Source organism: Nilaparvata lugens, chromosome 5, assembly GCF_014356525.2.
Source record: "Nilaparvata lugens isolate BPH chromosome 5, ASM1435652v1, whole genome shotgun sequence".
Taxonomy (NCBI): domain Eukaryota; kingdom Metazoa; phylum Arthropoda; class Insecta; order Hemiptera; family Delphacidae; genus Nilaparvata; species Nilaparvata lugens.
In genome coordinates this window covers 45069807-45097750 of record NC_052508.1, presented here as the reverse complement: position 1 = coordinate 45097750, position 27944 = coordinate 45069807, and the positions used below count along the sequence as shown (strand labels likewise).

At 35.3% G+C, this 27944-nt stretch overlaps 2 protein-coding genes across 3 annotated transcripts in view; one reads left to right on the top strand and one right to left on the bottom strand.

Annotated features, from left to right (window-relative positions):
* Window positions 1–11507, bottom strand: part of LOC111048395 (centriole, cilia and spindle-associated protein) — a 40705-nt gene extending 29198 nt beyond the window's left edge. Inside the window, exons 1-3 of one of the 2 annotated variants that reach the window (XM_039428410.1) lie at window positions 11289–11507; window positions 9486–9602; window positions 4927–5106 (exon numbers count right to left, since the gene is read on the bottom strand). In XM_039428410.1, the coding sequence (XP_039284344.1) occupies window positions 4927–5106; window positions 9486–9602; window positions 11289–11380 (389 nt within the window). In that variant the 5' untranslated portion in view covers window positions 11381–11507. The remainder of the gene's footprint in view (window positions 1–4926; window positions 5107–9485; window positions 9603–11288) is intronic. The other variant, XM_039428411.1, reaches the window with a different exon arrangement.
* Window positions 11508–18221: 6714 nt separating this feature from the next.
* Window positions 18222–23526, top strand: LOC120351627 (uncharacterized protein K02A2.6-like). Its single transcript, XM_039429506.1, has 2 exons — window positions 18222–19352; window positions 22923–23526. Exons 1-2 carry the CDS (start codon window positions 18328–18330, stop codon window positions 23524–23526), a joined length of 1629 nt encoding a protein of 542 aa, XP_039285440.1. The 5' UTR covers window positions 18222–18327.
* Window positions 23527–27944: the final 4418 nt, after the last annotated feature.

Genomic DNA, 27944 nt, shown 5'->3' with positions numbered 1-27944 from the left:
AAAGCAGTCGTGACATACGCGGCTCAGGTTTGGGTGTATATGGAGAGAGAAGAGTTGGAGATATTTTTAAGATCATTTGTTAAGAGAATATATGGTTTGCCAAAAAACACGCCAAATTATATGATTTATCTGGAGACCGGAAAAGATATTTTGTGGCTGTATACGTTGCGAGCACATTCTAAATACATATTGCGCTCTTTCGAGCTCCCGGCTGAACGATATCGACCAATGATTGCGAAGTAATGTTTAGAAGAAACGTGTGGATGGTATTCGGAATGGACTAGGATATTGAGAGATATTGATATCGAATTGCCGATAGCAGCGCGCAACTGGCAAGCGGTGAATTTCAGACAGGGGTGCGAGGCAACATGGGAGCGGGCACTGATAAAAATGAAAACAAATTTTCAAAATAAATGGCTTGAAAGACGAGAGCGTTCCCAGTTCCATAAGGTGTACGCAGCTGTCAAAATTGATAATACGATAGATTATATCAATGATGAGAATAGGCGCAACGTTATATTTAAAGCCAGAGGGGGATTATTTTCATTAAATCATAGCCCACATAGAGAAGAAGAGATTGGTATTTGTTCAATGTGTAACAGCAGAGAAACAGAGGATATCTTTCATTTTATCGGTAGCTGCTCTATACTGTTAGAGATAAGTATGAAATGGCTAAAAAGAAGGTCAATGGAAGGAGAAGCAGTGATAGATTACTTAAACGGTAAATGTTGGCAGAGTCTGGTCGGGTTTTTGAGAGAGGCTTGGGCTTATAGAAAAGAGTTGATAAGGGAATTTAATTTTTGATTCGTAAATAATAAAGTCGTTGATAGTTTGATAGATTTTTGTGTCATTCATTTATTTATTATAAATTATTATAAAACATTTATTTTATTATTTATTATAAGTGTCATTTCAAATTAGTTATTAAAGTTTTTATTTGTCTTTGATCGGTCCAGCCACATTGACGTCCATATTGAACTTGATAAGTGTTATAGTGAGAATGTGTAAATATTCTGAGCATTTTGTGTGTGAGCATGGTGTTGTGTCTGCAATAAATTTACATTATAAGGACTGTAAACTATCAACCCGGCTGAAGAACTTTTTTACTTTGTCGAAAGAGAACATATTATGTTATTTTGAATTCATTTTTCAAACAAGATGTTTTTGTGAACGAGTTTTCTTTTTCTCTTTTTTGTATTATCAGAATTATGTTAATAAAGTTCTATTCTATTCTTTGGTAAAATATTTCAATACGTGATAGTAGAGGTAAAAATAAGAAAAAAGTTCATATAAACATATATCCATAAAACGCTTCATTAGCGAGCTATACAGGGGGAAAGATTTCGCCCGGAATTCAGTTCCTCTGGTGATATACACCGATGCTGAATTGTTTGGCGACTAGTTTTTGAGAAACTTATGCTGGATTCATATGGAAAAATAACTGAAAAATTGAATAAAACTAGTCTGGAAGCTGTAGTATGAGTAGTTTTTGAGAAAAAAGTTGAAATATGCAAAAAATCTAAGTAGAAAAACACAGACTTCTACGTTTGATGCCCAATAACTTTCTTTAATGACCAGTAAACAAATAATTCCTCGCAATGACAATTGTAGAGAATTTAATTCTGGAAAGAATGATGTAAGCTGTGTAAACTAAATTCAAATGAAAGTTGGATAAAATGTATTCTTATGTAATACATTACACCACAAAAATTTGCTGTTTTATGAGGAGAGAACTTTTAACTCATAAGTTGGAGCTGATTGCAAATAAAATATTCGGTTTTTTATGAAAAGTTTTTTTTTATATGAAAGTAGCATATCTAAATGACATTAAACTTATACCAAAAGACTAGTAGATTATGCCATTAAGCCTGGGAGGAAGCTCGAACAGAAGTAGATGGTCTCCTATGATTCCTGCCCAAATGTTTACTGAAATCTGATGTTGTGGAAGATTAGGATTGATGGCATGAGGATTCTCAGCTGCCCAAATATGTTGGTTGTGGACGTTAACGATAGCTGTTCTTGTAGTGTGCCTCGTCGGTAAATAAAACGGTTGTTAAAAAGTTTGGGTAAACAAGTTTTACTAAAAACCATCGGCAAATACCAGCACGGGGAATACAGTCTCGTGGCAATAGAGTATGAACTTTCTGGAGGTGGTATGTATGTAATTGTTGCTATTTTAGTATCCTCCAAATGATAGATTGATTGACATTTAACTGCACTGACAATTCTCTTGTGCTCTTCTCTGGATGTTCATAAATTTCATTAAGAACTTGTTCTTCTAACTCAACAGTCATAGTAGATTGGGGACTGCCTGCATAAATGTGCTCTTTGGATATCAAAGAATCTGTTTCAGACAGACGTTAATGAATAGTGGCAAAAAACCTTGAACTTGGACATACTCGGTTAGGAAAGTTCTCTTGATACAAACGTCTTGCTTCAGTACTATTACAGTAGAGTCCCATTCCATACATAAAATGCATGTCAGCTAATTCGGAGTATGAATAATGTCTAAGATTACCTGCCATTTTTCAAAAAGTTAACACTTAACACAAAAGCAAAATGGAATGGTTACAAATAACTGGTTAATAGATTAAACAAAAAACACAGCACGGTTACAGTAGGCCTAACTTACAGTTTGTTTTTTTTTTGTTCAACAGTGAGCTAAAATATTTCTGAAAATAATTTTCAGCTGATAATTTCTTTTAAATATTTTCTTATTTAAAACATAATAAATCAGCTGTTTTGGAACAGCTGTTATTAAAATCCATGTTTTATTTGCAATCAGCTACAACCTATGAGTTATTAGTTCTCTCCTCAAAAACAGCATATTTTTGTGGTGTAATGTACTACATAAGAATACATTTTATCCAACTTTTATTTAAATTTAGTTTACACAGCTTACATCATTCTTTTCAGAATTAAATTCTCTACAATTTTTATTGCAAGGAATTATTTGTTTATTGGTCATTAAAGAAAGTTATTGGGCATCAAACGTAGAAGTCTGTGTTTTTCTACTTAGATTTTTTGCATATTTCAACTTTTTTCTCAAAAACTACTCACACTACAGCTTCCAGACTAGTTTTATTCAATTTTTCAGTTATTTTTCCATATGAATCCAGCATAAGTTTCTCAAAAACTAGTCGCCAAACAATTCAGCATCGGTGTATATCACCAGAGGAACTGAATTCCGGGCGAAATCTTTCCCCCTGTATAGCTCGCTAATGAAGCGTTTATGGATATATGTTTATATGAACTTTTTATCTTATTTTTACCTCTACTATCATGTATTAAATTACTTTACCATAATTATGAATCACCCTATATATATATATATAATATATATATATATATATTATATATATATATATATATATATATATATATAATATATATATATATATAGCACTTAACAGAAAACGCTCTACAGTTTTGTAATAAAAATATAAACAGGATACACATGACACGGATAGATTAAAAACACTTAAAAACTTACATTTAAACGAAAATTCTCGGAAACTGCCTTACCGCTATGGTACTATTCTACCTTCTTTCTTGCAACTTCTGTCCTGCCTTCTACATAGGTGAAACCACCACTGCCCTAAACCTCCGAATCAACAATCACAGGGCTTCCTTTAAAAATAATACTTCCCTACCCATCCCTACCCATGGCTCAACAAGAACTTTGTCCAATGCTTCAAAGTCAAAGTCCTTGCCACCCTCCCTCCCACAGCCCCCTCCATAGATGTCAAGACGAAAAAATTGGCTTTTATTTGGGTGCTTGGAGCTGCTTCCAGTCCTGGTCTCAACAGACAGCAATAGTACCATAGCTATCAACTCTACACCAACTGTTTAATTAAATTGAAATAAATTTCATCATATAATAAATTTCACAGCTATCAAATATATATAATAAATTTTCAATAAAAATAAATTTCATTCCAATTCAATAATTCCATTTTCTAATTTTATTCTACTTCATTTCGGATTTCTAATTTTAAATCTCCTCTTTTTTATCAATTCATAATCTACACCTTTCCTTATCCATAACCCACTCAAATTTGAAATCTCCCACTAGTAACCCATAATAGCCCACCAACTAATCCCATAATGCTCCTTCAATCAGTGCGCCTCCGTTCGTCTGTGCTCTATGGTCTACACAACATCTCTACCGCGTCTCTGTGGTCACGACCGTTGTAATGTTCAAATCTGCACCACTTCCTGTTTGATTGACAAAGGGGGCCCAGCCCCCGAAAATGTTCGTTTAAATGTAAGTTTTCAAGTGTTTTTAATCTATCCGTGTCGTGTGTATCCTGTTTATATTTATATTATAAAACTTATCAACCGAGCAGACTCTTGGTTGAGGAAGGAGACTCAATCTCCGAAAATTTCCCCCATTTCTAATGTAAGTTTTTAAGTGTTTTCAATCTATTTATGACTTGTGTCTCCTGTTTTAATTTATATATATATATAAGCACTTTATACGAAAAAAGTTTGGATTTTGCTTAAAAGTTTGAAATCTACCAATCAGAAGAAAAATAATATATAAATCTCATGAAATATATTAGTTTTTAACTTTCAGATCAATATTTTACAATTTTACGAGTTTAGTGAAAGCAATTTTTTTGTTATTTGATTTGGTTTTCAATCTGTCTAAATTCGAAATTTCTTGAAAGTGTTAGCTCAGTAAAATTGACGCAGATTATATAAAGTGGAAAACATAACCTTCTTTCTGGACTAGTATATGAATCAAAATTCGAGGGAGGAACAGTTTTGGGTTGTGTCTTTTGGCCCTCTTCCTTGGTCTATTGATCTTGAATCAATTAAAGGATAAATATAATAAATAAAATGTATGCTATTTAATTAAAACTGTTTTTCAAATTAAGGTAATTCAAAACACAATATAAATTTTGTCATAAGAATATTCACCCGCTATCTGTCTCACTCTCGTTGTCCTTCTTCAACTTGTCAAGTTTTGTTTTCCAGTTGGGCGTTTGCACAGCCATCTCTCGATATCTGTCCATTTCGGAGCGACTCGGTTGATCCAGTCCATTGCTGCAACTCCTTGACCGTTGCTCGTATCTAGCTAGCAGTGTTTTGTGCTTTAGTCTGGCGTCAAAATAAATAATGAAACGTATTAGTACTAGAATAAAACAATAAAAAGTTATCGATTCGAATTTGGGAAATAGTTTTAGGTTGAGGTTGTCAACGTCTATTCGATACCACCAGACTGTCTCCCAATTATTTTATTGTTTTGATTTGTGCTGTTTTTCGAATTATTTATTAATTACTCAAGTACAATCACTCGCAGAAAGGATGAACAGGCTCAAGCCCAAAACTGTTCGTATTCCCATTTATACACAACAGTCCAAAAATATAGGTTTTTATATAGTTACCAGCAGGGCACCCGTGCTTCGCTACGGGAATTGGAAGATAAGATTATTTTTGTGAAATATTTATAATTAAATTCAATCAAAATCGTTATAATCGTTTTTGAAATGCATCATATAAACAAAAATTGCTTGCTGAATATAACTTGATCGGGAATTTCTGAGCAATGAGCAAGGCTATGATGGAGAAGGGCGAGCCATTCACCCAGGAGGAGATTGATGAGATGATGGCTGTGGCTGTGGACCCCGTCAACAGAACCATACCTTATGAGTTCTACATCATCCAAATAATAATTATAAATGGAATAATAAATAAATATAGTCTCGTCACTGTCATACAATTTTGTTTACGGGAAGGTGCTCTCCCTAGATGAAAATGTTAATATATAATATAATGTTCCGTATTGCTATCATGCGGTTACTTTCTGTACCTATTCTTCCATAAGTTCCCATATGTAGTCCTGCAATGTTTTAAAATAAGGTCGCCAAATTTGGTAATTTAACAGCTATTATAATCTTCTCACTTGCTCACACTCTCTTTCACTCGTTTTCAACAGACTATGGAAAACTCCCTACTGTTCAGCTGCTAAGAGACAAAAAATCCTTTCTTACGGAACTAAGAACCCTATTATATTAAGCGAGCAATCTGGTTATTTATGTTAAACGGATCTCGAAAACGGCTCTAACGATTTCCACGAAATTTGGAACATAGTAGGTTTATGATATAAAAATTCGATTGCACTAGGTCTCATCCTTGGGAAAACTCGCTGAAGGAAATTAAAAGGATAATTCATCCTTGACTGAAACAGCCGAGACTTTTGTCGTCTGTGGATATTAAAAAAGTGAGTGCGCGAGTGAGTATGTGAAAAATCAAAATATCGCATCCCCGAAATTTATAAGATGACGTATAGCAAGCTGTGAAATATAAACACGATCATTTTAGAGAATTGTGTTCTGTCTATCAATAAAAATAATAAGAATAACGAGATTATACCGGGTGATTACAAATGAAATAGACAACTTCAATAGCCTGTACAAAATTAAACTGGTGTATTTCAACATAGTAAGTGATATAGGTTTGTAGGGAATTTCTTAAAGTTTATGTTGGTAGAACTGTTGCTGGCTATTGTTGGCTGCTCCGTGTTACAACAGCCAGTTTAGTTTAGCAATATGGCCGCTACTCAAGTGGAGAAAGCTTATTGTGTTCTTGAATTAGCCAAAACAAACTCTGTTACTGTTGTGCAGCGTCATTTCAGAACAACATACGGTAAACCACCACCAACAAGGCAATCAATTTATGACTGGTATGAACGTTTTGAAAGCAGTGGATGTGTGTGTAAGAAGAAGAGTACTGGAAGACCTTCTGTTACAGAAGAAAAAATTGATAGTGTTCGTGATGTTTTTGTACGAAGTCCAGGAAAATCGACTAGATCAGCGAGTTTAGAATTGCAAATTCCTCAACCTACTGTGTGGAAAATTCTGCGGAAACGTTTGAAAATGACACCTTATAAATTGCAGTTAGTACAAAGTTTAAATGACAATGATAAAGTTGTACGTAAAAATTTTTGTCAAGAGATGCAACATTGTCTTGAAAATGACGACACATTGTTTAATCGCCTAATTTTCAGTGATGAATGCACTTTTCACATTAGTGGAAAAGTTAACAGACATAATGTACTAGTATGGGGAACAGAAAACCCAAGAGAGACTGTACAGCATATACGCGATTCTCCTAAAGTGAACGTGTTTTGCGCTTTATCTTGTGAAAAGGTTTACGGGCCTTTCTTCTTCCAAGAACCATCAGTAACCGGAAAAATTTATCTGGACATGTTAACCGAATGGTTAATGCCTCAACTCCATGAAGATAGTTGTAACTTCATTTTTGTACAAGATGGAGCTCCGCCTCACTGGTACTCAGACGTCAGAGGGTATCTGGATGAACATCTTCCTAGACGATGGATCGGCCGTGCAAGTGAGGAAAACGTTGTGTTTCAGCCGTGGCCACCTCGTAGTCCGGACCTAACGCCCTGCGACTTTTTCTTGTGGGGCTATGTAAAAGACAGAGTTTTCGTACCACCGCTTCCTGTTGATATCGATGATCTTAAACAACGAATCACAAATGCTCTTGCTACAGTTAACCGTGAGATGCTTAGTCGTGTGTGGTCAGAATTTGACTACCGTGTTGATATCTGTCGTGTTGCAAATGGTGCACACATTGAACATCTGTAAATTTTCAATAAAAACTTCAAGAATTCTTCTATGTAATCATGTAAGTAGTGATCTAAACTTTTAAATAATAAATTCTCTACAAGCTATTCAAACTGTCTATTTCATTTGTAATCACCCGGTAATATCGGGGCACCGAGCTTCTCCCGTTATTTATTTATTGACTTTTGATAAACCGAACACAATTCTCTAAAATGATTGGGGAAATACTAACAGGTACAGCCCAAAACTGTTTCTTTCCCGAATTTTGATTTATACATTATAAAAAGTCCAGAAAGTAAGTTATGTTCCATACACTTGAATTCAGGTTCTATTTTCTGTTCAAACATTTGAAACCAAAAAAATTATAATTTACATTATATACAAACCAAATTGAATAACAAAATAACACTCACTAATCACTTGAAATTGTCAAATAATGATCAACTTTGAAAATTATGATAAACTCTAGTTTAGGAGGATTATCATGTCATGTCAACAAATCAGATTATGTTGATCAAATCGATTAAATTGTCTAGCTAGATAAAATTTCTCGCTGATTGATTATAATTACACAGCTGGAAATAATTCTGTCTCTCCCACACAAGCACACGCATCTTGTTATTGAGAGACGACGAAATTATCACCTGTTTTCAAAGGATGAATTATCCTTTTAATGTCGTTCAGCGAGTTTTCCAAAGAATGAGATCTAGTGCAATCGAATCTTTATATCATAAACCTACTATGTTCCAAATTTCGTGAAAATTGTTAGAGCCGTTTTCAAGATCCGTAAAACATAACTAACCAGATATAAAAATAGCCAGATATAAAAATAACCAGATAAGTATATAAATACTTATCGCTTAATATAATAGGATTAACAGCCTGATATGATTTCATTAATGAGAGTATTCACATAACATAACAGCTGGGATAAAAAGCAAAAAATGTCTTAAATAATTCAAATTGAAACACGTGTGATCATTAACATAATGTAAACAGATTATAGTAAGATTCACATAAATGTGTCAGCATTGTTTGAATGGGGAGCATTGATGCTATTAATGAGGTATACTGACAGTTTGAAGTGAATATCAACGAACTGTTAAGCATAATCTCCAATATTTTTATCGAAAGCTACCTTCTATTATCTTTGGTAAAACAATCAATGTTTGGGAATAATTGATTCATGGGAAAAGCGCCTTTCTTCAATGGAGGATATTTTTATATTTGGGAAAGCAACAACAGCTATTTGGCCGTTTTAATTAATAACTCTTCCTATCTCCAAGTAAAATGTTGGCCAAAATTCCTCATTCTTTGCACTCAGATTCCGCAACGGACACTTCTGAAGTTTTAAAAATACCCTCCATTTATCACTCTGAATTATCCAAAATTCATCAACATAGTTTAAGCAGTTCAGCAACTATGATAATTATTAGATAGTTATCGAGATATGTCAGACATAGAAAAAAAATAGTCTTGATAGAATAGGATAAACTGATAAAAGCAACTACCGTCATGAAATTTTGATATATGAGGAATTGAATAAAAATAAATTATACCATTGATGAAATAAACAAGCAATTATAGTGAATCTCTAGTAAAGTCAAGTGTAATAAATCTCTGGAGACTGACAATAGTATCAAAAACGAAATTAGCTTTTGTTACTTCAACGAATAAATGGTTTGATAAGTTTAATTATATTGTTATTCTGAATATAAATGTCAACCTCAATATCATCACCTTCAAAACTAAAAAGAACGACGAGAAACTTATATGTTTTTAATATTCTGTTTGATTTATAATATTTAATAGAAAGAAATTTGTAGATAGTGAGCAAAAAAAAAAATCAGTAAAACGTGATAGAGCACGGCAAGGTTAGATAAAGCTTACTTGTGGGGAGGAGGAGGTCCAGAATCGACTTCATCTTCACCATCACAGACACAGTTGTCGTCTGTCAACTGATATTCCCAATAGTGATCAGCTTGGTTTGATAGCTTCCTACTATCCCTGCAAACGAAACAATCTTAGCACGTTTTATCAATACATTTCTAATATTTGAACACTCAATATTGCAATTCTACGAGAAGAAGCTGCTTGTTCAGTGTTCAGTAATATTCTATCAAGTTACATTTTTCTTTACATTTCATAGCGAGGTAACCGTTACAATAATTAATCTCTGTAAATCAACTGTAACAGTAAATAAGATTTAGCAGTAGCCTAGGATTACGCCAACTTATTAGCATCATTAAAAATAGTTAATTACCGTAATCATGTCACCCCACATGACGTCATAGTCAAATTTATTTTTGTTAATCTAGCTTGTTCCTCTTACGTTAAATTAAAAAATTGAAGTTTACATACAAATAGTTCTAATTCAAATAATACCGTATTTTAAAACTAAGGGTAGATAGGGTAAATTAGAATTGAAAATTATGGATATATAAATAGAATACCATTATAATGTACGTAAATTAAGTACTTGAATGTCTGCTTGGAAAAATCGAGCACTGTATCTAATTAACTAGACCCACGTACTGTAACAGAAACGCTATCTTTCATCAACAAGATACGAAACTTGATTTTGTAATAGATTAACCTAAATCCACGATCCACATTTTGTTTGCGCAAACTGTATGATCGTCGATGGGGCTGTTTGATGTTTGTGCAAACTGTTTGACTGAAATCGGACTGGATCGAAATTAATTGCGTCGCAAACATATTGACGGTCGCAGATGAAATGCACACGTCTGCGCAAACATCATTAGGCTATTTAAAATATAAAATCCATACCGTATAGATAGATAACGTACATATAAAAATCAATTTCTGATAAAAAAACAAAAAATGATAAAACGAATCAAAAATTCTTTTCTATTTGGATACGGTATCTATAGATATAGATATTAGATAGGCCTAATCTACAGAGTGTTTACGAATGGTAACTGGTGTTTACCAATACTCTGTGGAATTGTTCCTGGGTAAAAAACTTATCTAAATATCATATTTAAATCGTCCGGAGGTCTTCAGTTACTCACACAGCGGGGATTTTGCTTTTTTCACTATTTTTTTCCTACATAACGGTTAAACATACGAAACTGAAACTTTGCACAATAATTTATAACAACTAGACAAAGCTACAAAAAAAATTATGATAATTTTTCAAATTCATAAAAAAGGACGTAGGAGTGAGCCTTGACCTGAAAAAAGGTTTGAAGAATAAGTGTTCAAAATAATTATTATTAAACGAAAATCCAAATTAAATGCTGTAATTTACACCGAATACCTTTGCTAAAAAGGGTGAAAAGCTAGATGGAAATTCGATATTGTTGTCAATATTTGCAGTAGCAGAAGTATTCGGGGTGAATTACAGCATTTAATTTAGATTTTCGTTTAATGAAAATTATTACGTAATTCATTAGAATTTGAATAATTGTAATATCTCACTAATTTCTATCGGTGTTCAAAATTTGAAGCTGATTGATAATTCTTTCTAAAGTTAGTGTAGAACAAATAAACAGACGGACAACATATTTGGCCTTTAGCAAGTCAAAAGTAAGAACTCCCTAACGCTCGTTTAATAATTGTCATGAGATTACTCATAATAGTAAAATAAGTTGATTAATAAAAATGCAATAAATGAAATCAGTTATTAGGTAGGTACTAAGTAGAAGTAGAATCAATAAATAGTTTTACCTCAATGTAACATTATCTGTCCAAATTTTTTTTCTGATGTCTTCTGGTATCAAATGATACTGTAGTCTGTATTCTGATTTTTTATGTACCATTCTGATTATTTACTAGAACATATTTGAAGTAAATAAAGACAACAGACAAATAAAAAGCTTAATAAAAATGTAAACAAACAACGTGCTTTGGCTTTCACATTCACACAAGCAGACGCCATTAGTCGAATGGTTGAATTTAGAAAAATCGAATATGTAATGTTCGATAACTAGTGTAAGTTGAAAAATTCTGATTCAAGTATAAAAAATAGATAAAGGAGTTTTATTGACATTTTTTTGCTTAGAATTTAGAGTGAAAAGTGGTACCCATTCAGAACCAGGTATTCAGAAGAGCACTACTCTATCAAACCATCAAGTCTATGCTATAATGCCGCGAAGTTTAAAAATACGGTACCGTAGATAAGATCTTGAAATTATTTAGATCTGCCACAAATTTTAATCAAAATTTTCTTCATAACTGTCTGGTATACGGTATTTTGTTAAAAAGACAAAATTTGGAGCGTCGAGTTTTAGGGTGGTGAGCGTCGAGTTGGGGGGGGGGGTTGAGTGGGTGTGAGTTGTTAAAGTACCGTGCTACCGAGTGGCTGTGTTGACTTTTTGCTGCTCCGCGATAAGATTACTATAGTAAGGTATCGTAATAAATTTTAGAATCTCTAACAGTAATTTTTTATATACGTTACGGCATTGTACGGTAGTTAGATTATCATAATTATAATGGGTCACAATAGTAGGTTATTTGAACAAAAACCAGATTATATTGGTAGAAAATTTTATAACAAGCTACCTCAAATCTTGAAAAGTAATGATGATTTGAAGATTTTCAAAAAACAAATTAAAAAATATTTAGTTGATAGAGCTTTTTATAGTGTACAAGAATTCCTTTCAAACCTAAACTAGGTTGAACTACTTAGTGTTAGAATTATTATGTAATAACATGACTTGTCTTATACTCCATGACTGGAGTCTTTAGGACGTAATCTTAAAAAAAAAGTAATTTAGTTGTTTACGGTAATTCAATTTCAATTTATTCACATCACACAAAAATACAATGAGTAAAAGCAATATACAACAAATCAATAACAATGACAGTAACAATGATATTAACACATTAAAAGACAATAAAATGATGTGTGCTGGGAGAAAGAGGGGGAAAATATCTTGCCAACTATGGTTTCCCATGTAATAGGCAGGTAAGGTATAACTGGAAAGGAAGGGTGTGTGATAGGGGAGTGGAAGGGAAGATAGGAATGTGAATTAACGATCCAGGAAACGGTTACAATAATTTAAAGATTGAAAAAATAATTGCTTTTTATCCAATTAATGATTTCCTGCTTCATTTTCTTTGTAATTTTAGCATTGTTGAGATGATGATCCGGAATTTTATTGATTATTAATAGTACTTAGATAAAAAAGTTGTTGTCTAATTGTTTCAATATTAGTATTATATATCAAATACTTATTTGAAGTAGGTCTCAAGCGGTAATGTCTATTTAATGAGTAGTTGGTGCATGGAAAATTGGTTCTATTTTTTATCAAATATTTAATTACATTTTCAACATATAACTGTTCAACTGTCAAAACCTTGAGTTTCTCGAATATAAGGTCAGACGGGAAAAGTCTGGGTTTATTAATTTGAAATAGATTTAATTATTAATTTGTGCATTATGAACAGTTCTTCCAAATGGGAATTATAACACCCTCCCCCCCATACTGCTACTCCGTATTGCATTATCGACTGTACTTGAGCAAAATAAAGCATTCTAAGATGAGTTGGATTCAGAATTTTCCTATAGCTGCTTAAAATTTGTAAGAGAAATTTGTAATTAATATTAGATCTACACTCTTGTTACATTAAATTAATAAAACACAAGTCCACAAAGGAGCCTAATGCTAGGACAGTCAAATTTTCATCCATCAATGATATGGCAGATGAAGCTATCAGTCTGGTTATCAACTGAGGTATTACATGAAGTCTGGTAATTAATATGAGGATAAATGATTATTTATATACACTTGCGCTCAGATTGCAATCAGACCATAAGAAGGCCAATGAAAATCTTCAAGTTGTGTCTGTGTCTTCTACACTCACAGACACTGTTCAAACATATTTTATGAGTATGATTATTAGCGTGTTGCCATATCTATCACTTCACTTATTGAAGGAAATAAATTATTTCTCGAATTCCTGGGCATATTATAGTAAATAAGTGGCAATTAGAGTAAATATGAGATAGAAATTGAGGGTCACTAACAAAGACATGATATCGTATATCATGAAAATATCTTATTATATCAAAACTAGGAATCTTAATGCCTTTTCATAATATAGAACTTAATAGTTTGGCTTCATTTTCCAACTTTCAAATGAAGAGCCAGCCGGAATGTTGATTTCTTGTGGAGTGGAGTCGAGGGGACAGGCTGTCGTGACCGTAGATGACTACTTGTACCCTCGTAAAAATATACCATTGCCGTCAAGTTGTCGCCCCGACTACTTGACACCTACTGGACCGGAGGTGTCAACTAGTCTTGACCGTAAACGACAACTTGACACCTCACACCCTCACGACAGGGTGTCCCCCCGACTAGTTGTCACCTTCTCAGAAGTGACGGGGTATGGCTCACGTCTACTTGTCCCCTAAAAACCGGTTTTAAAAGGGGACAAGTAGTCGGGGTGGCACCTAGTCGCATACCCGACTGAGAGTTGCAGGCCAATGGAGAGAAGGCCTGTCTGGAACAGGCCACTGCACAATCACCAAAGCTGTTGCTCACAGCCCTGTGCTTGAATGACGTCAGATATGTCATGAACGCGGAGTTGGTTTTTACTAAACCTTTTTCTGTCAAATTCTGCTCTGGGGAGGAGTGGAAGTCTGAGGAAGGGCCCTATTCCATAAGAGGCAGACTTGTCTCGTACACAGGCGGTTCTCTCATTGAAGGGAAATCTGGCTACGGGGTGTACAGTGATACACCTAGAACAAACAAGTTCATGCAAGTCTAGGACAACACTGTACCATCTTTCTGGCAGATATTTGGGGCATCATGGCTTGTGCCAACATAGGCATTGCCAGGCGCTATTGCAATAAGCATAGAGTACATCTGTCAGATTGTCAGGCTGCCCTCAATGCTCTTGACTCCAATGAAATTAAGTCCAAATTGGTGTGGGAGTGCCACAAAACACTCAGCAGGCTTGCAACAAGCAACTCTGTGCATCTTGGTTGAGTACCTGGCCATGTAGGCATAGGAGGTAATGAGCATGCAGATGAGCTTGCTAAGCGGGGTTCTAGTATGCCATTCTTTGGTCCAGAGCCAGGCTGTGACATAAGTAGAACAACTGCCTTCCACACAATAAGTAAATGGTCCAGGGACTTACACCGCCAGCAATGGCAGGGTCACCCTGGTCAAGCACTTGGCAAAAGGCTGCTGGCAGACGCAAGCCAGCTTGCTGGTGAGGGGGGCGCGACAGTCGAGACCGACGACATTCGAGGCCTACGACCGTAGAGGACTGTTTTACAGTCCTCTACGGTCGTAGGCCTCGACTGTCGGGAGTGTACGAAAATTAGAGTGGCCTCAATTGTCGCCTAACGCAGGCGACATTTGAGGCCACTTTTTCAGGAGTCCTCTCCCGTCGTAGGTCTCGACTGTCGGGGCTGTACAAAAATTAGAGTGGCCTCAACTGTCGCCTAACGCAGGCGACATTTGAGGCCTCTTTTTCAGGAGTCCTCTACCGTCGCTGGCCTCGAATGTCGCTGGTCTCGACTGTCGGGCCTGTACAAAAATTAGAGACTCGCTTGCAGCAGGCGACAGTTGAGGACACATCCTGCTGCGATTCCAGACAAAATACATTTTATAATGATTATAACTTCTGATTTGTTGAAAACTAAATAATGGAAACTTCCTTCATAAAAAAAGCATATGAACTTTGAAGGTAGATAGTGCTTATCCTTGAAGGATTTTCAGAACGATCATCTTTGTGAAGAATTACAGCTTAATCAGTCAAATATTTCAAGCGTGATGAGCTCACATACAAACAGACAGAAAGACAGACACCATCTCGTCTTATAGATGGATAGAAGATAGATAAATATTTATATTTGTCAATGAAGGAGGCATAATGCAGTAGTAATGGATTCCCATTACTTAAAAATATGTTTAGGGGCCATCATCCAAGTATTGGAATGTATATGACTTGACCACCTTTGTTGACGAAACTCAATTGGAGGAGTCCTCTTTTTCAGGAGTCCTCTGCCGTCGCAGGTCTCGACTGTCGGGGCTGTACAAAAATTAGAGTGGCCTCAACTGTCGCCTAACGCAGGCGACATTTGAGGCCACTTTTTCAGGAGTCCTCTACCGTCGCTGGCCTCGAATGTCGCCGGTCTCTACCGTCGCTGGTCTCGACTGTCGCAGGACTCTTCTGTCGTTTGCCTCGTTTGACATCGACCCCTGGTGAGTCTGGGTAGAGGTCAGGTCAAGCAGGTGATTGCCCTGATAACTGGACATGGCCACTTCAGGAAACATCTACACACAATTGGACTCATAAATGAAAGTCAGATGTGTAGGCTTTGTAATCAGTCTGAAGAGACTGCTAAGCATATCATACTGGATTGTAGAAGTCTTGGAGCTAGAAGAAGGGCTCTGTTTGGCTGTAAGCAAACAGGTGAGGAATGGGATGTTGGTATAGGGACGAAACTCCTAGATCTTTAAAGGACACGGGAGTTGGTTTGCCTAACTAACATACTTTTGGGACACACAATAAGCTTCGGTTGACGTGTGAGGTTCTTCGAACCTTTGGATCTTTGAATCTGTCCCTTCAAAACATAAACATAAAATTAATAAAAACTCCAAAACTCCATTAACAACAAATAAAAAAGTGAAGGAGGAGGAGGAGTAGGTGAAGGAGGAGGAGGAGAAGGAGAAGGTGGAGGAGGTGGAGTAGTTGAGGAGGAGAGGGAATAGTTGGAGGAGGAGGAAGAGTAGGGTGAGGAGGAGGAGTAGGTCGGCGAGTAGGAGTAGGTGGAGGAGGAGGATGCGAAGGAGAAGGTGGAGGAGGAAGAGGAGGAGGTAGAGGAGTTGAGGAGAAGGAGGAGGAATAGTTGGAGGAGAAGGAAGAGTAGGGTGAGGAGGAGGAAGAGTATGGTGAGGAGGAGGAGGTGGAGTAGGTGGCGGAGAAGGAGGAGTAGATGAGGAGGTGAAGGAGGAGTAGTTGGGGGAGAAGGAGGAGGAAGAGGAGTAGGAGGAGGGGTGGAGGGTTGAGGAGGTGGAGGAGGAGGAGGCTTGAGTTACTATTCATCTCAAGTTTATAAACACTTCAAAGACTTCGTACAGAATTTATATATGGTTTAGTTTATAATACAGGTTTGTGTTAATGTTGGTGTCAAGTGAACAGAGGTTTGAGCAAACTTGGCTCATAGCCAGATTTGCGTAAACCTGGCTCTTTTTGATTTGGCTTATTTTTTCAATCAAAGAATAGAGCTAGCCTTTCTTCATTGATTGCTCAAAATGAATATTTTTCCCCGTCAACCAGTTTATCATTTCATTTTTGTTGGCATACTTGGATGGGGGTTTTCTTTTTGAATGCAGTGATAAGGGGCATTATCCATTACTAATACTGAATGAGGAGGAAGATTAGCAATGAGCTTCTCTCTGACCCACTTCTTGAAATTATCCCCATTCATTTGACCACGATAATCCCCTGTTGCTGACCCCGCCCGAAAAAGTAGCAATGACCCAGGAAGAAACCCATTTTCAGAACCAATATGTACCTTTTGGATGATGCCGAATCTTTCAAGCATCCTGTAATTTCATGATCTTGCCAGCATTTTTGAAAGATCATATTGCTATCAACCCAAGTTTCATCCATATAAAAAATTTTTCTATTCTTATCACGGAAATTTCTGATTTTTCCAAGGTATTCGGACCTCCAAAAAACAATATGGGGACGTTCAACTAATATTTTCCGTTTTGATTGACATTTCACCCATCTAAATCCAAGTTTTTTTTATAATTAATTACACGTGATGTCTCTCTGCCCCATTTGAAATTGATTTTATCTTTCAAGACTGGTAATAAATTTCTAATAGAGGGTACAGTTTTCTTGATAAGGTAAAATTCATTTATAGTGTTCCTAATCACGTTCAGATCAAAACTGTCTATACTGGAAATGGAATTCTTGGAGTGTGGTCTTGTTTTTCCTGGCGTCGATGGTTTAGACGATTCTGGTTCTGCTAAACACTTAGTTTCACTACGTATTTTTTTAATCAATCTCTCTGATACACCACAATAATTTGCTGCTCGTTTTGTTGCTTGTGAATGTGGAATTGGTATAGAATTCTTTTCCTCATCACATTTCTCAATAACATGTCTAATGATATTACGCGCTTCACTATGCACTGTTTGACCACTCTTTCTAATGCCCAACATTGTTATAAAAAAACTAGACAGTAACTAAAACTAATAATCTGTATATAGGTAATATAAAAAATTTAATTTGAACTGAGCTAATTCAATGTGCACTCGCTCGTTTCACGAACTGAACTGAGCTGGAAGCCGTGCAGCGACCTCTATTCAAAGAAAATGTATAATTACTAAATAAACATGCATCTATTTATAAACAGGATTTCTTTACATTGATGACTAATACTTTAGTACTGAAAAGCTAACAGCGGAAGCCATTTAATATTATTTCTTCTATGCATAGTGTGATGATATTGAATCATCATATGACTAGTGTTTTCTTCTTATGTTTCTGTTATCAGATGTTGAACTATTTATTCTAATTTTGAATCTGTTATGAATTCATTACTGATCAATAAAGCCTAGAATGCAGAGGTTTTTCATTACAATTTATTGATCAGTAATCTAAAATCATCAAATCAATTCATCTTATCAAATACGAGTCAATCAATTTCTATTCTCTATTTCACAATTTCTATTCAACAACAAATGTATAATCTTCAAATCTTTTCTGGAAACGAAAACTGAAAATTCGCGTTACGATGGACAAATTTTTGAAACCAGACAAGTTTGATGGTGATCCGAATTCTCCAACAGCTCTACAAGAATGGAACTTCTGGCTAAAGACTTTTGAGAATTTCATCGCATCTTTTGACGAAGAAGACATCGATGATGAAAGTAAGTTGCGGTTGCTTACCAACTTTCTATCTCATTCTGTTTATCAAACAATTGCCGACAAAAATTCATATACTTCGGCTATTGACGCACTAAAATCTGCATATGTAAAACCAATAAATGAAATATTCGCTAGACATAAATTGGCAACTAGAAAACAGTCTTCAGATGAGACAATTGACCAATATAACCAAGCTTTACAACAACTGAGTAAGAATTGTGGGTTTGCAGATGTTGATTCTGAAACTCATAGGAAAACATACATTCGTGATTCATTTATCCGGGGCCTCAGCTCTCATCAGATAAGACTGAGACTTTTGGAGTTTGACAAGCTAACTCTTGATGAAGCTATTGAAAAAGCACGTGCCTTGGAATCTGCCAGAAATCAATCAGCTTCTTACTCTTCTGAAATAACTCTTAATGCCACTTCAAATAATTCTTCAGAAAATTCATGTAAAGAAACAAATTTGTCAGCTGTAAAAACTGGAAGCTCAAGTTTTCAAAAATGTTATTTTTGTGGTCGTCAGCGACATAAAACACGTCAGCAGTGCCCTGCACTAAATGACTCATGCGAAAAATGCCAGAAAATAGGTCATTGGAAAAATGTCTGCAAATCTACTAAAACTTCTTCATCTTCGGCGCTTATTGCAGCCTCTACTGTTCTTGAAAATGCTACAGTACAAGCTCAGGTAAACAACATTCCTACTTCTGCTTTGATAGATACAGGAAGCTCTGAGACATTTATTTCACACTGTTTTGCTAAAAAATGTGGACTTGAAATGTACCCTACAACTGGTGCAGTGTCCATGGCTTCAACATCACTAAGAAAGAACATTTCCTTTTATTGTGTAGCTCATTTAGAATTTTCAGGTCAACATTACCCCAAAACAAAATTCAGTGTATTGCAAGGTCTCAAAAAACTCTGTATTCACCACTATTGACTTGAAAAGCGCTTACCACCAGGTACCCCTACGAGAAAAAGATCGACCTTTCACTGCATTTGAGGCATGTGGCCGTTTGTATCAATTTCGAAGGCTGATGCTTTTGGTCTAACAGATGGCGATGATTATCTAGCATCAATTCATTGATCATGAGTACTTCATGATGATGAATAATTGATAAATAATTAAAATACTGTGAATGATAGACACATGATGATAGAACCTACTATACATACTGGAGTCATTGATAATGTTATTAATAATGAAAAACTTGAAAAAACGTATGCATACCTGGATGATGTGACAATATGTGGTAAGAATCAGAAGGAACATGATTTGAATCTCAAAAAATTCTTAGATGCAGTACAAAAATATAATTTTACAATCAATACAGAAAAAAGCAAATATTCACTTACTTCAATAAGCTTGCTTGGCTATAAAATTGAAAATGGGACAATTTCTCCTGACCCTGAACGTCTGAAACCATTGCTCAATCTTCCACCCCCAGATAATAGAAAGGCTCTTGAGCGAACAATTGGAATGTTTGCACACTATTCCAAATGGATATCCAATTATTCAGATAAAGCTAAACGGCTTCTTACAGCAAAGACCTTTCCTTTGACTTCTGAAGCTATAGCTGACTTCAATCAACTCAAAACTGAGATTTCTAAGGCAGTAGTTAGTACAATTGACGACTTTGAACCTTTTGTGGTTGAAACAGATGCATCTGATTTTTCAATTTCAGCTGTCCTATCACAGTGTGGACGTCCAGTAGCATTCTTTTCTCAGAAGCTGAATGATAGTGAGCGTAAACATTCATCCATTGAAAAAGAGGCTTTTGCTATTGTGTGTGCTCTTAAAAAGTGGAGACATTTCTTACTTGGAAGATTCTTCAAAATTATCACTGACCAGCGCTCTGTATCATTCATGTTTGATATGACTCATCAAAATAAAATAAAAAATGAAAAAATACAACGATGGCGATTGGAGATGTCATGCTACAATTACGAAATAATTTACAGACCAGGAAAGGACAACCAAGTAGCAGATGCACTTTCCAGAGTGTGTAATGCAACTCAAACCGATAAATTACACTCCCTACACTGTGACTTGTGTCACCCTGGAGTGACCAGAATGATTCATTGGGTAAGAACTCATAATTTACCCTATTCAGTTGAGGATGTCAGAAAAATGACTTCTTCATGTCAAACATGTAATGCCATAAAACCTCAATTTTTCAAGAAATTGAAATCTACTCTCATAAAGGCGACACATCCATTTGAAAGATTAAGCGTGGACTTCAAGGGTCCTCTTCCATCAAAAACTAAAAACAAATATTTGTTGACAATAATTGATGAGTACTCTAGGTTTCCGTTTGCATACCCTTGTCCGAATATGAATTCATCAACTGTAATTCAGTGCCTTGTGAACTTGTTTACCACATTTGGTTTACCTTCTTATGTACATACTGACAATGGAACCTCTTTCAAATCCAGAGAGCTGCAGGAATTCCTTCATAATCGAGGAGTAGCCACTTCCATGTCATCACCTTATAACGCACCAGGAAATGGCCAAATCGAACGAGAAAATGGTACAATTTGGCGCACAGTGTCTCTTACATTGAAGCATAGAAATTTGGATGTATCTGATTGGGAATCTGTGCTCCCAGATTCTCTACATTCTATTCGATCCCTATTGTGCACGGCTACTAATGAGACGCCACATGATAGGATGTTCCGACACTATAGACAATCATCTAATGGTATAGCACTTCCAACCTGGCTTGCCCCTTCAAACAAAGTCCTAATGAAAGTACCTATACGAAGAAGTAAATTCGATCCATTGGTCGAGGAGGTGGATATTCTTCAAATCAACCCACAATATGCCAAGGTACGGCTTAGTGATGGAAGAGAGACAACTGTATCATTGAAAAACCTTGCCCCTCGAGGAGAAGAGAGCATTCAAAAAGATAACGATAAAAATCAAGATGATACAAATGCAGGATCAAGCCTTAGTGATCACGCAGAGCCTGAGAACAATCAAGAAAATTATCATGAAAATCAAGATGAAACAAATACAGGATTCCCCCTCAGTGATGAAGAAGAGCCTCCTGATGGCACCCTGCGAAGATCTTATAGAGAGCGCAAAATGCCTTCTTATTTGAAAGACTATTCATTGAATTCCTAAAGACGGGAAGAATGTGATGATATTGAATCATCATATGACTAGTGTTTTCTTCTTATGTTTCTGTTATCAGATGTTGAACTATTTATTCTAATTTTGAATCTGTTATGAATTCATTACTGATCAATAAAGCCTAGAATGCAGAGGTTTTTCATTACAATTTATTGATCAGTAATCCAAAATCATCAAATCAATTCATCTTATCAAAATACGAGTCAATCAATTTCTATTCTCTATTTCACAATTTTTATTCAACAACAAATGTATAATCTTCAAATCTTTTCTGGAAACGAAAACTGAAAATTCGCGTTACGATGGACAAATTTTTGAAACCAGACAAGTTTAATGGTGATCCGAATTCTCCAACAGCTCTACAAGAATGGAACTTCTGGCTAAAGACTTTTGAGAATTTCATCGCATCTTTTGACGAAGAAGACATCGATGATGAAAGTAAGTTGCGGTTGCTTACCAACTTTCTATCTCATTCTGTTTATCAAACAATGCCGACAAAAATTCATATACTTCGGCTATTGACGCACTAAAATCTGCATATGTAAAACCAATAAATGAAATATTCGCTAGACATAAATTGGCAACTAGAAAACAGTCTTCAGATGAGACAATTGACCAATATAACCAAGCTTTACAACAACTGAGTAAGAATTGTGGGTTTGCAGATGTTGATTCTGAAACTCATAGGAAAACATACATTCGTGATTCATTTATCCGGGGCCTCAGCTCTCATCAGATAAGACTGAGACTTTTGGAGTTTGACAAGCTAACTCTTGATGAAGCTATTGAAAAAGCACGTGCCTTGGAATCTGCCAGAAATCAATCAGCTTCTTACTCTTCTGAAATAACTCTTAATGCCACTTCAAATAATTCTTCAGAAAATTCATGTAAAGAAACAAATTTGTCAGCTGTAAAAACTGGAAGCTCAAGTTTTCAAAAATGTTATTTTTGTGGTCGTCAGCGACATAAAACACGTCAGCAGTGCCCTGCACTAAATGACTCATGCGAAAAATGCCAGAAAATAGGTCATTGGAAAAATGTCTGCAAATCTACTAAAACTTCTTCATCTTCGGCGCTTATTGCAGCCTCTACTGTTCTTGAAAATGCTACAGTACAAGCTCAGGTAAACAACATTCCTACTTCTGCTTTGATAGATACAGGAAGCTCTGAGACATTTATTTCACACTGTTTTGCTAAAAAATGTGGACTTGAAATGTACCCTACAACTGGTGCAGTGTCCATGGCTTCAACATCACTAAGAAGAACATTTCCTTTTATTGTGTAGCTCATTTAGAATTTTCAGGTCAACATTACCCCAAAACAAAATTCAGTGTATTGCCTGATTTGTGTGCTAATGTTATTGTAGGACATGACTTACTTAATCAACACTCTGAACTTAGAGTTTCATTTGGAGGAACTAAACCCCCATTGACTATCAATTATCTGGCTCCAGCAAAGATAGAACCTCCACCACTTTTTGAGTTTTTAACTAAAGACATTAAACCTATAATTACTAAATCCCGAAAGCATTCTCTTGAAGACACTAGTTTCATGGAGAAAGAAATTGAGAAACTGCTAGCTGATGGAATTATTGAAGAAAGCAGGTCTCCCTGGAGAGCTCAAGCATTTGTAGTGAAGAACGAAAATCACAAAAAGCGAATGGTAATAGACTATTCTCAAACTATTAACCGATACACACATCTTGACGCATATCCCCTCCCTAGTCTTGAAGATATTGTTTCTAAGGTCTCAAAAAACTCTGTATTCACCACTATTGACTTGAAAAGCGCTTACCACCAGGTACCCCTACGAGAAAAAGATCGACCTTTCACTGCATTTGAGGCATGTGGCCGTTTGTATCAATTTCGAAGGCTTGCTTTTGGTCTGACAGATGGTGTACCCACTTTGTCGTCATTGATATGTTTTTAATTGATAATGAAAAGATGTGAAAAACACTGATCACTAGATGAGACATGGTAGAAAAAAGGAAATATGAAAAACTTGAAAAAACGTATGCATACCTGGATGATGTGACAATATGTGGTAAGAATCAGAAGGAACATGATTTGAATCTCAAAAAATTCTTAGATGCAGTACAAAAATATAATTTTACAATCAATACAGAAAAAAGCAAATATTCACTTACTTCAATAAGCTTGCTTGGCTATAAAATTGAAAATGGGACAATTTCTCCTGACCCTGAACGTCTGAAACCATTGCTCAATCTTCCACCCCCAGATAATAGAAAGGCTCTTGAGCGAACAATTGGAATGTTTGCACACTATTCCAAATGGATATCCAATTATTCAGATAAAGCTAAACGGCTTCTTACAGCAAAGACCTTTCCTTTGACTTCTGAAGCTATAGCTGACTTCAATCAACTCAAAACTGAGATTTCTAAGGCAGTAGTTAGTACAATTGACGACTTTGAACCTTTTGTGGTTGAAACAGATGCATCTGATTTTTCAATTTCAGCTGTCCTATCACAGTGTGGACGTCCAGTAGCATTCTTTTCTCAGAAGCTGAATGATAGTGAGCGTAAACATTCATCCATTGAAAAAGAGGCTTTTGCTATTGTGTGTGCTCTTAAAAAGTGGAGACATTTCTTACTTGGAAGATTCTTCAAAATTATCACTGACCAGCGCTCTGTATCATTCATGTTTGATATGACTCATCAAAATAAAATAAAAAATGAAAAAATACAACGATGGCGATTGGAGATGTCATGCTACAATTACGAAATAATTTACAGACCAGGAAAGGACAACCAAGTAGCAGATGCACTTTCCAGAGTGTGTAATGCAACTCAAACCGATAAATTACACTCCCTACACTGTGACTTGTGTCACCCTGGAGTGACCAGAATGATTCATTGGGTAAGAACTCATAATTTACCCTATTCAGTTGAGGATGTCAGAAAAATGACTTCTTCATGTCAAACATGTAATGCCATAAAACCTCAATTTTTCAAGAAATTGAAATCTACTCTCATAAAGGCGACACATCCATTTGAAAGATTAAGCGTGGACTTCAAGGGTCCTCTTCCATCAAAAACTAAAAACAAATATTTGTTGACAATAATTGATGAGTACTCTAGGTTTCCGTTTGCATACCCTTGTCCGAATATGAATTCATCAACTGTAATTCAGTGCCTTGTGAACTTGTTTACCACATTTGGTTTACCTTCTTATGTACATACTGACAATGGAACCATCTAAATCCAAGTTTTTTTTTATAATTAATTACACGTGATGTCTCTCTGCCCCATTTGAAATTAATTTTATCTTTCAAGACTGGTAATAAATTTCTAATAGAGGGTACAGTTTTCTTGATAAGGTAAAATTCATTTATAGTGTTCCTAATCACGTTCAGATCAAAACTGTCTATACTGGAAATGGAATTCTTGGAGTGTGGTCTTGTTTTTCCTGGCGTCGATGGTTTAGACGATTCTGGTTCTGCTAAACACTTAGTTTCACTACGTATTTTTTTAATCAATCTCTCTGATACACCACAATAATTTGCTGCTCGTTTTGTTGCTTGTGAATGTGGAATTGGTATAGAATTCTTTTCCTCATCACATTTATCAATAACATGTCTAATGATATTACGCGCTTCACTATGCACTGTTTGACCACTCTTTCTAATGCCCAACATTGTTATAAAAAAACTAGACAGTAACTAAAACTAATAATCTGTATATAGGTAATATAAAAAAAATAATTTGAACTGAGCTAATTCAATGTGCACTCGCTCGTTTCACGAACTGAACTGAGCTGGAAGCCGTGCAGCGACCTCTATTCAAAGAAAATGCATAATTACTAAATAAACATGCATCTATTTATAAACAGGATTTCTTTACATTGATGACTAATACTTTAGTACTGAAAAGCTAACAGCGGAAGCCATTAAATATTATTTCTTCTATGCATAGCCTACCCAACTGATAGATAGGCTATTATGTGAGCTGCAAGGAGAAAGAATTCCAGTATAATAATTGAGCAACATATTTATCTATCTTTTATAACTCGAGAACCCTTTAATCAATTTCAGTATTTCTTCCACAGAAAATAATTTGGGATGTTATGATTATTTCATACGATGCATATGTGTAGTTTATTCCACTCATAAAAAAGTTTGTCGATTACCAACTTTTTCATGTTTTGCGATCCAAATTCACGAACTTGATCCATGAAATTACCCATTATTAGGAAAACAAACAATTTTTTAGAAAAATATACATAACAACGGTTCAGAGAAGAATCAATAAATATGCATGCCAAAAAAAATAATTCCGTTCAATAGTTTTTTTTTTTTTTTTTTTTTTTTTTTTTGAAATTGAAATTCTTTATTCTCCAAAAAAGATTAACAATACATTTGTATGTAAAACATAGAAAATAAAAATACATGTGATTGGAGGCTCCTCTTATGGGCACATGCCTGTGAGAGAGGAGCGAGTTGTCTAGTAGCATCCAATATAAATAATCTTAAATTTAACTATTCATAGCTATGCAAAATTATGACTATAAATACAATAAAAATAGAAAAAAAATTATTTAAGAATAAATGGAACTAGTGTAACAAATAAAACAAAACTCAATCTGGAGAGAGGTATTATTATGGATAAAAATAAAATAAACCAAAACTAAAAACGAAGTGGGAAGCACGGTGAGATCGACGAACAAAATAAAATCGTAAAAAAAGATACAATAATATTGTTGAAAACCTGCTTTTTGACCAAGGATCGAGAACACTCACATCCAACAAGCGTACTCATTCACCCATCAGTCACTCACCCTCAATGTTAGGCAATATACATAATTATTAGCCAAAAAAAAGGTACAATCATCGGAAAGAGTAAGGTGATACTAAATACCTTCCTGCTCCTCTGGGTTAGGGAAGTCACCAATCGTTGACTAATTTTTATAGTGACTTATTCTCAAATTGACAGGATTTTTCAAGTAGACGGGCAGTTTTGAAAAAGGAAATGCAATATCTATTGAACAGATGAGTTGTAAACAGAAAATTAAAGGTTTTCAATGAAAATACTCATTTAGTCACAAATTAAATTTATCTTTTAAATGAGTCAATTTATAAAAAAATGCACTGAACAAAAACGATTCCTTACCTATTTTACATCACTAATTCAATATTTCTGAAGTTTTTAGAGATATTTTTCATTTTATGACTGGATGATGTTTTTAAGACGGATCGAAAAAGCTAGAACAGCCTAAGATTGCTCCACTCCGCCGGGGGCATTCTTTCGCTGGTCAAACAGTAGGTATGCCGTATGATGTTCCATGAATGAATTTGAAAATTAATTCTGAAAAATCTAGAAGGAAAATTGAAATTTGGGCTTCGAGGTGCACGAAATTGATATTTTTAGAATCTATGTGCAAAATTTGGAGATCTGAATCATTCCAGTTTTTTTGGTATGCAATCCACAAATTTGACATGTTTTGATGCGATCAAACACAACCCTACTCTCTCTCATTATATAGATTTATAATTCTCTAATCTCCAATTAAAATATGAGCCCTCATATCTCCGATAAAGCTTAGTACAACAAAGCTTTATTGATTTTTCATTCCACCTAAAAAAAATTATTCAATCAAATAATTAGCCATTTCAATTCTTAATTTAAGGGGAGAATTCCAAAGGTTTTGTGAAATAAAGTGAGCTAATACATTTTGGTATAATAGGCCTAATCATGTTCCAGATGAATGAAATTTTCTGCAATATGATAACAGTTGGCAAAAGCGGTCAAGAATTGCTGAATTATTGTAGTAGTATGCTATAACAATTTTAGTCACAATTTGGAATTATGAATTAATTTTCAAAAAAGTCGGAAACAAATTTAACTGGTAGTTCTGTGAACAGTATACCTCGAGCAGTTATAAACCACAGCCTCCTCTGTTCATCAGAGTAAATTCTGTCCAGTCCTGTCGTTTCGGCGAGATATCTGTGTGAAAACGACTAATGGCTGTTTGGGTTGGTGTATCGACAATGCTAATCATCTGTTGTAAACAACTACTATTATCAAAAGCTGACCGAATCGATAGCAGAGAAAGGTCGGGAGCAAGTCGGGAGAAATAATACTAAGTTACTTTGAGTTATCAATAATAATTGCATGCAATTAATAATCCACTCCACAGGAGATTAATGGTGCATAATTCTATAGTCTGATTTTTACGGTCATATTGGCTTAGAAAGGAGACTCCTTTTTCTTCTATATTACCCTTAAAGCGGTCGTCACACCAACGTCTGCTAGCGGTAGCGAGCTCGCTCCCGCGGAGGTAGTTTTTCTGGAAGCAGTTCACACCAAAAAACGTCCGCCAGCGGTAGTTTGG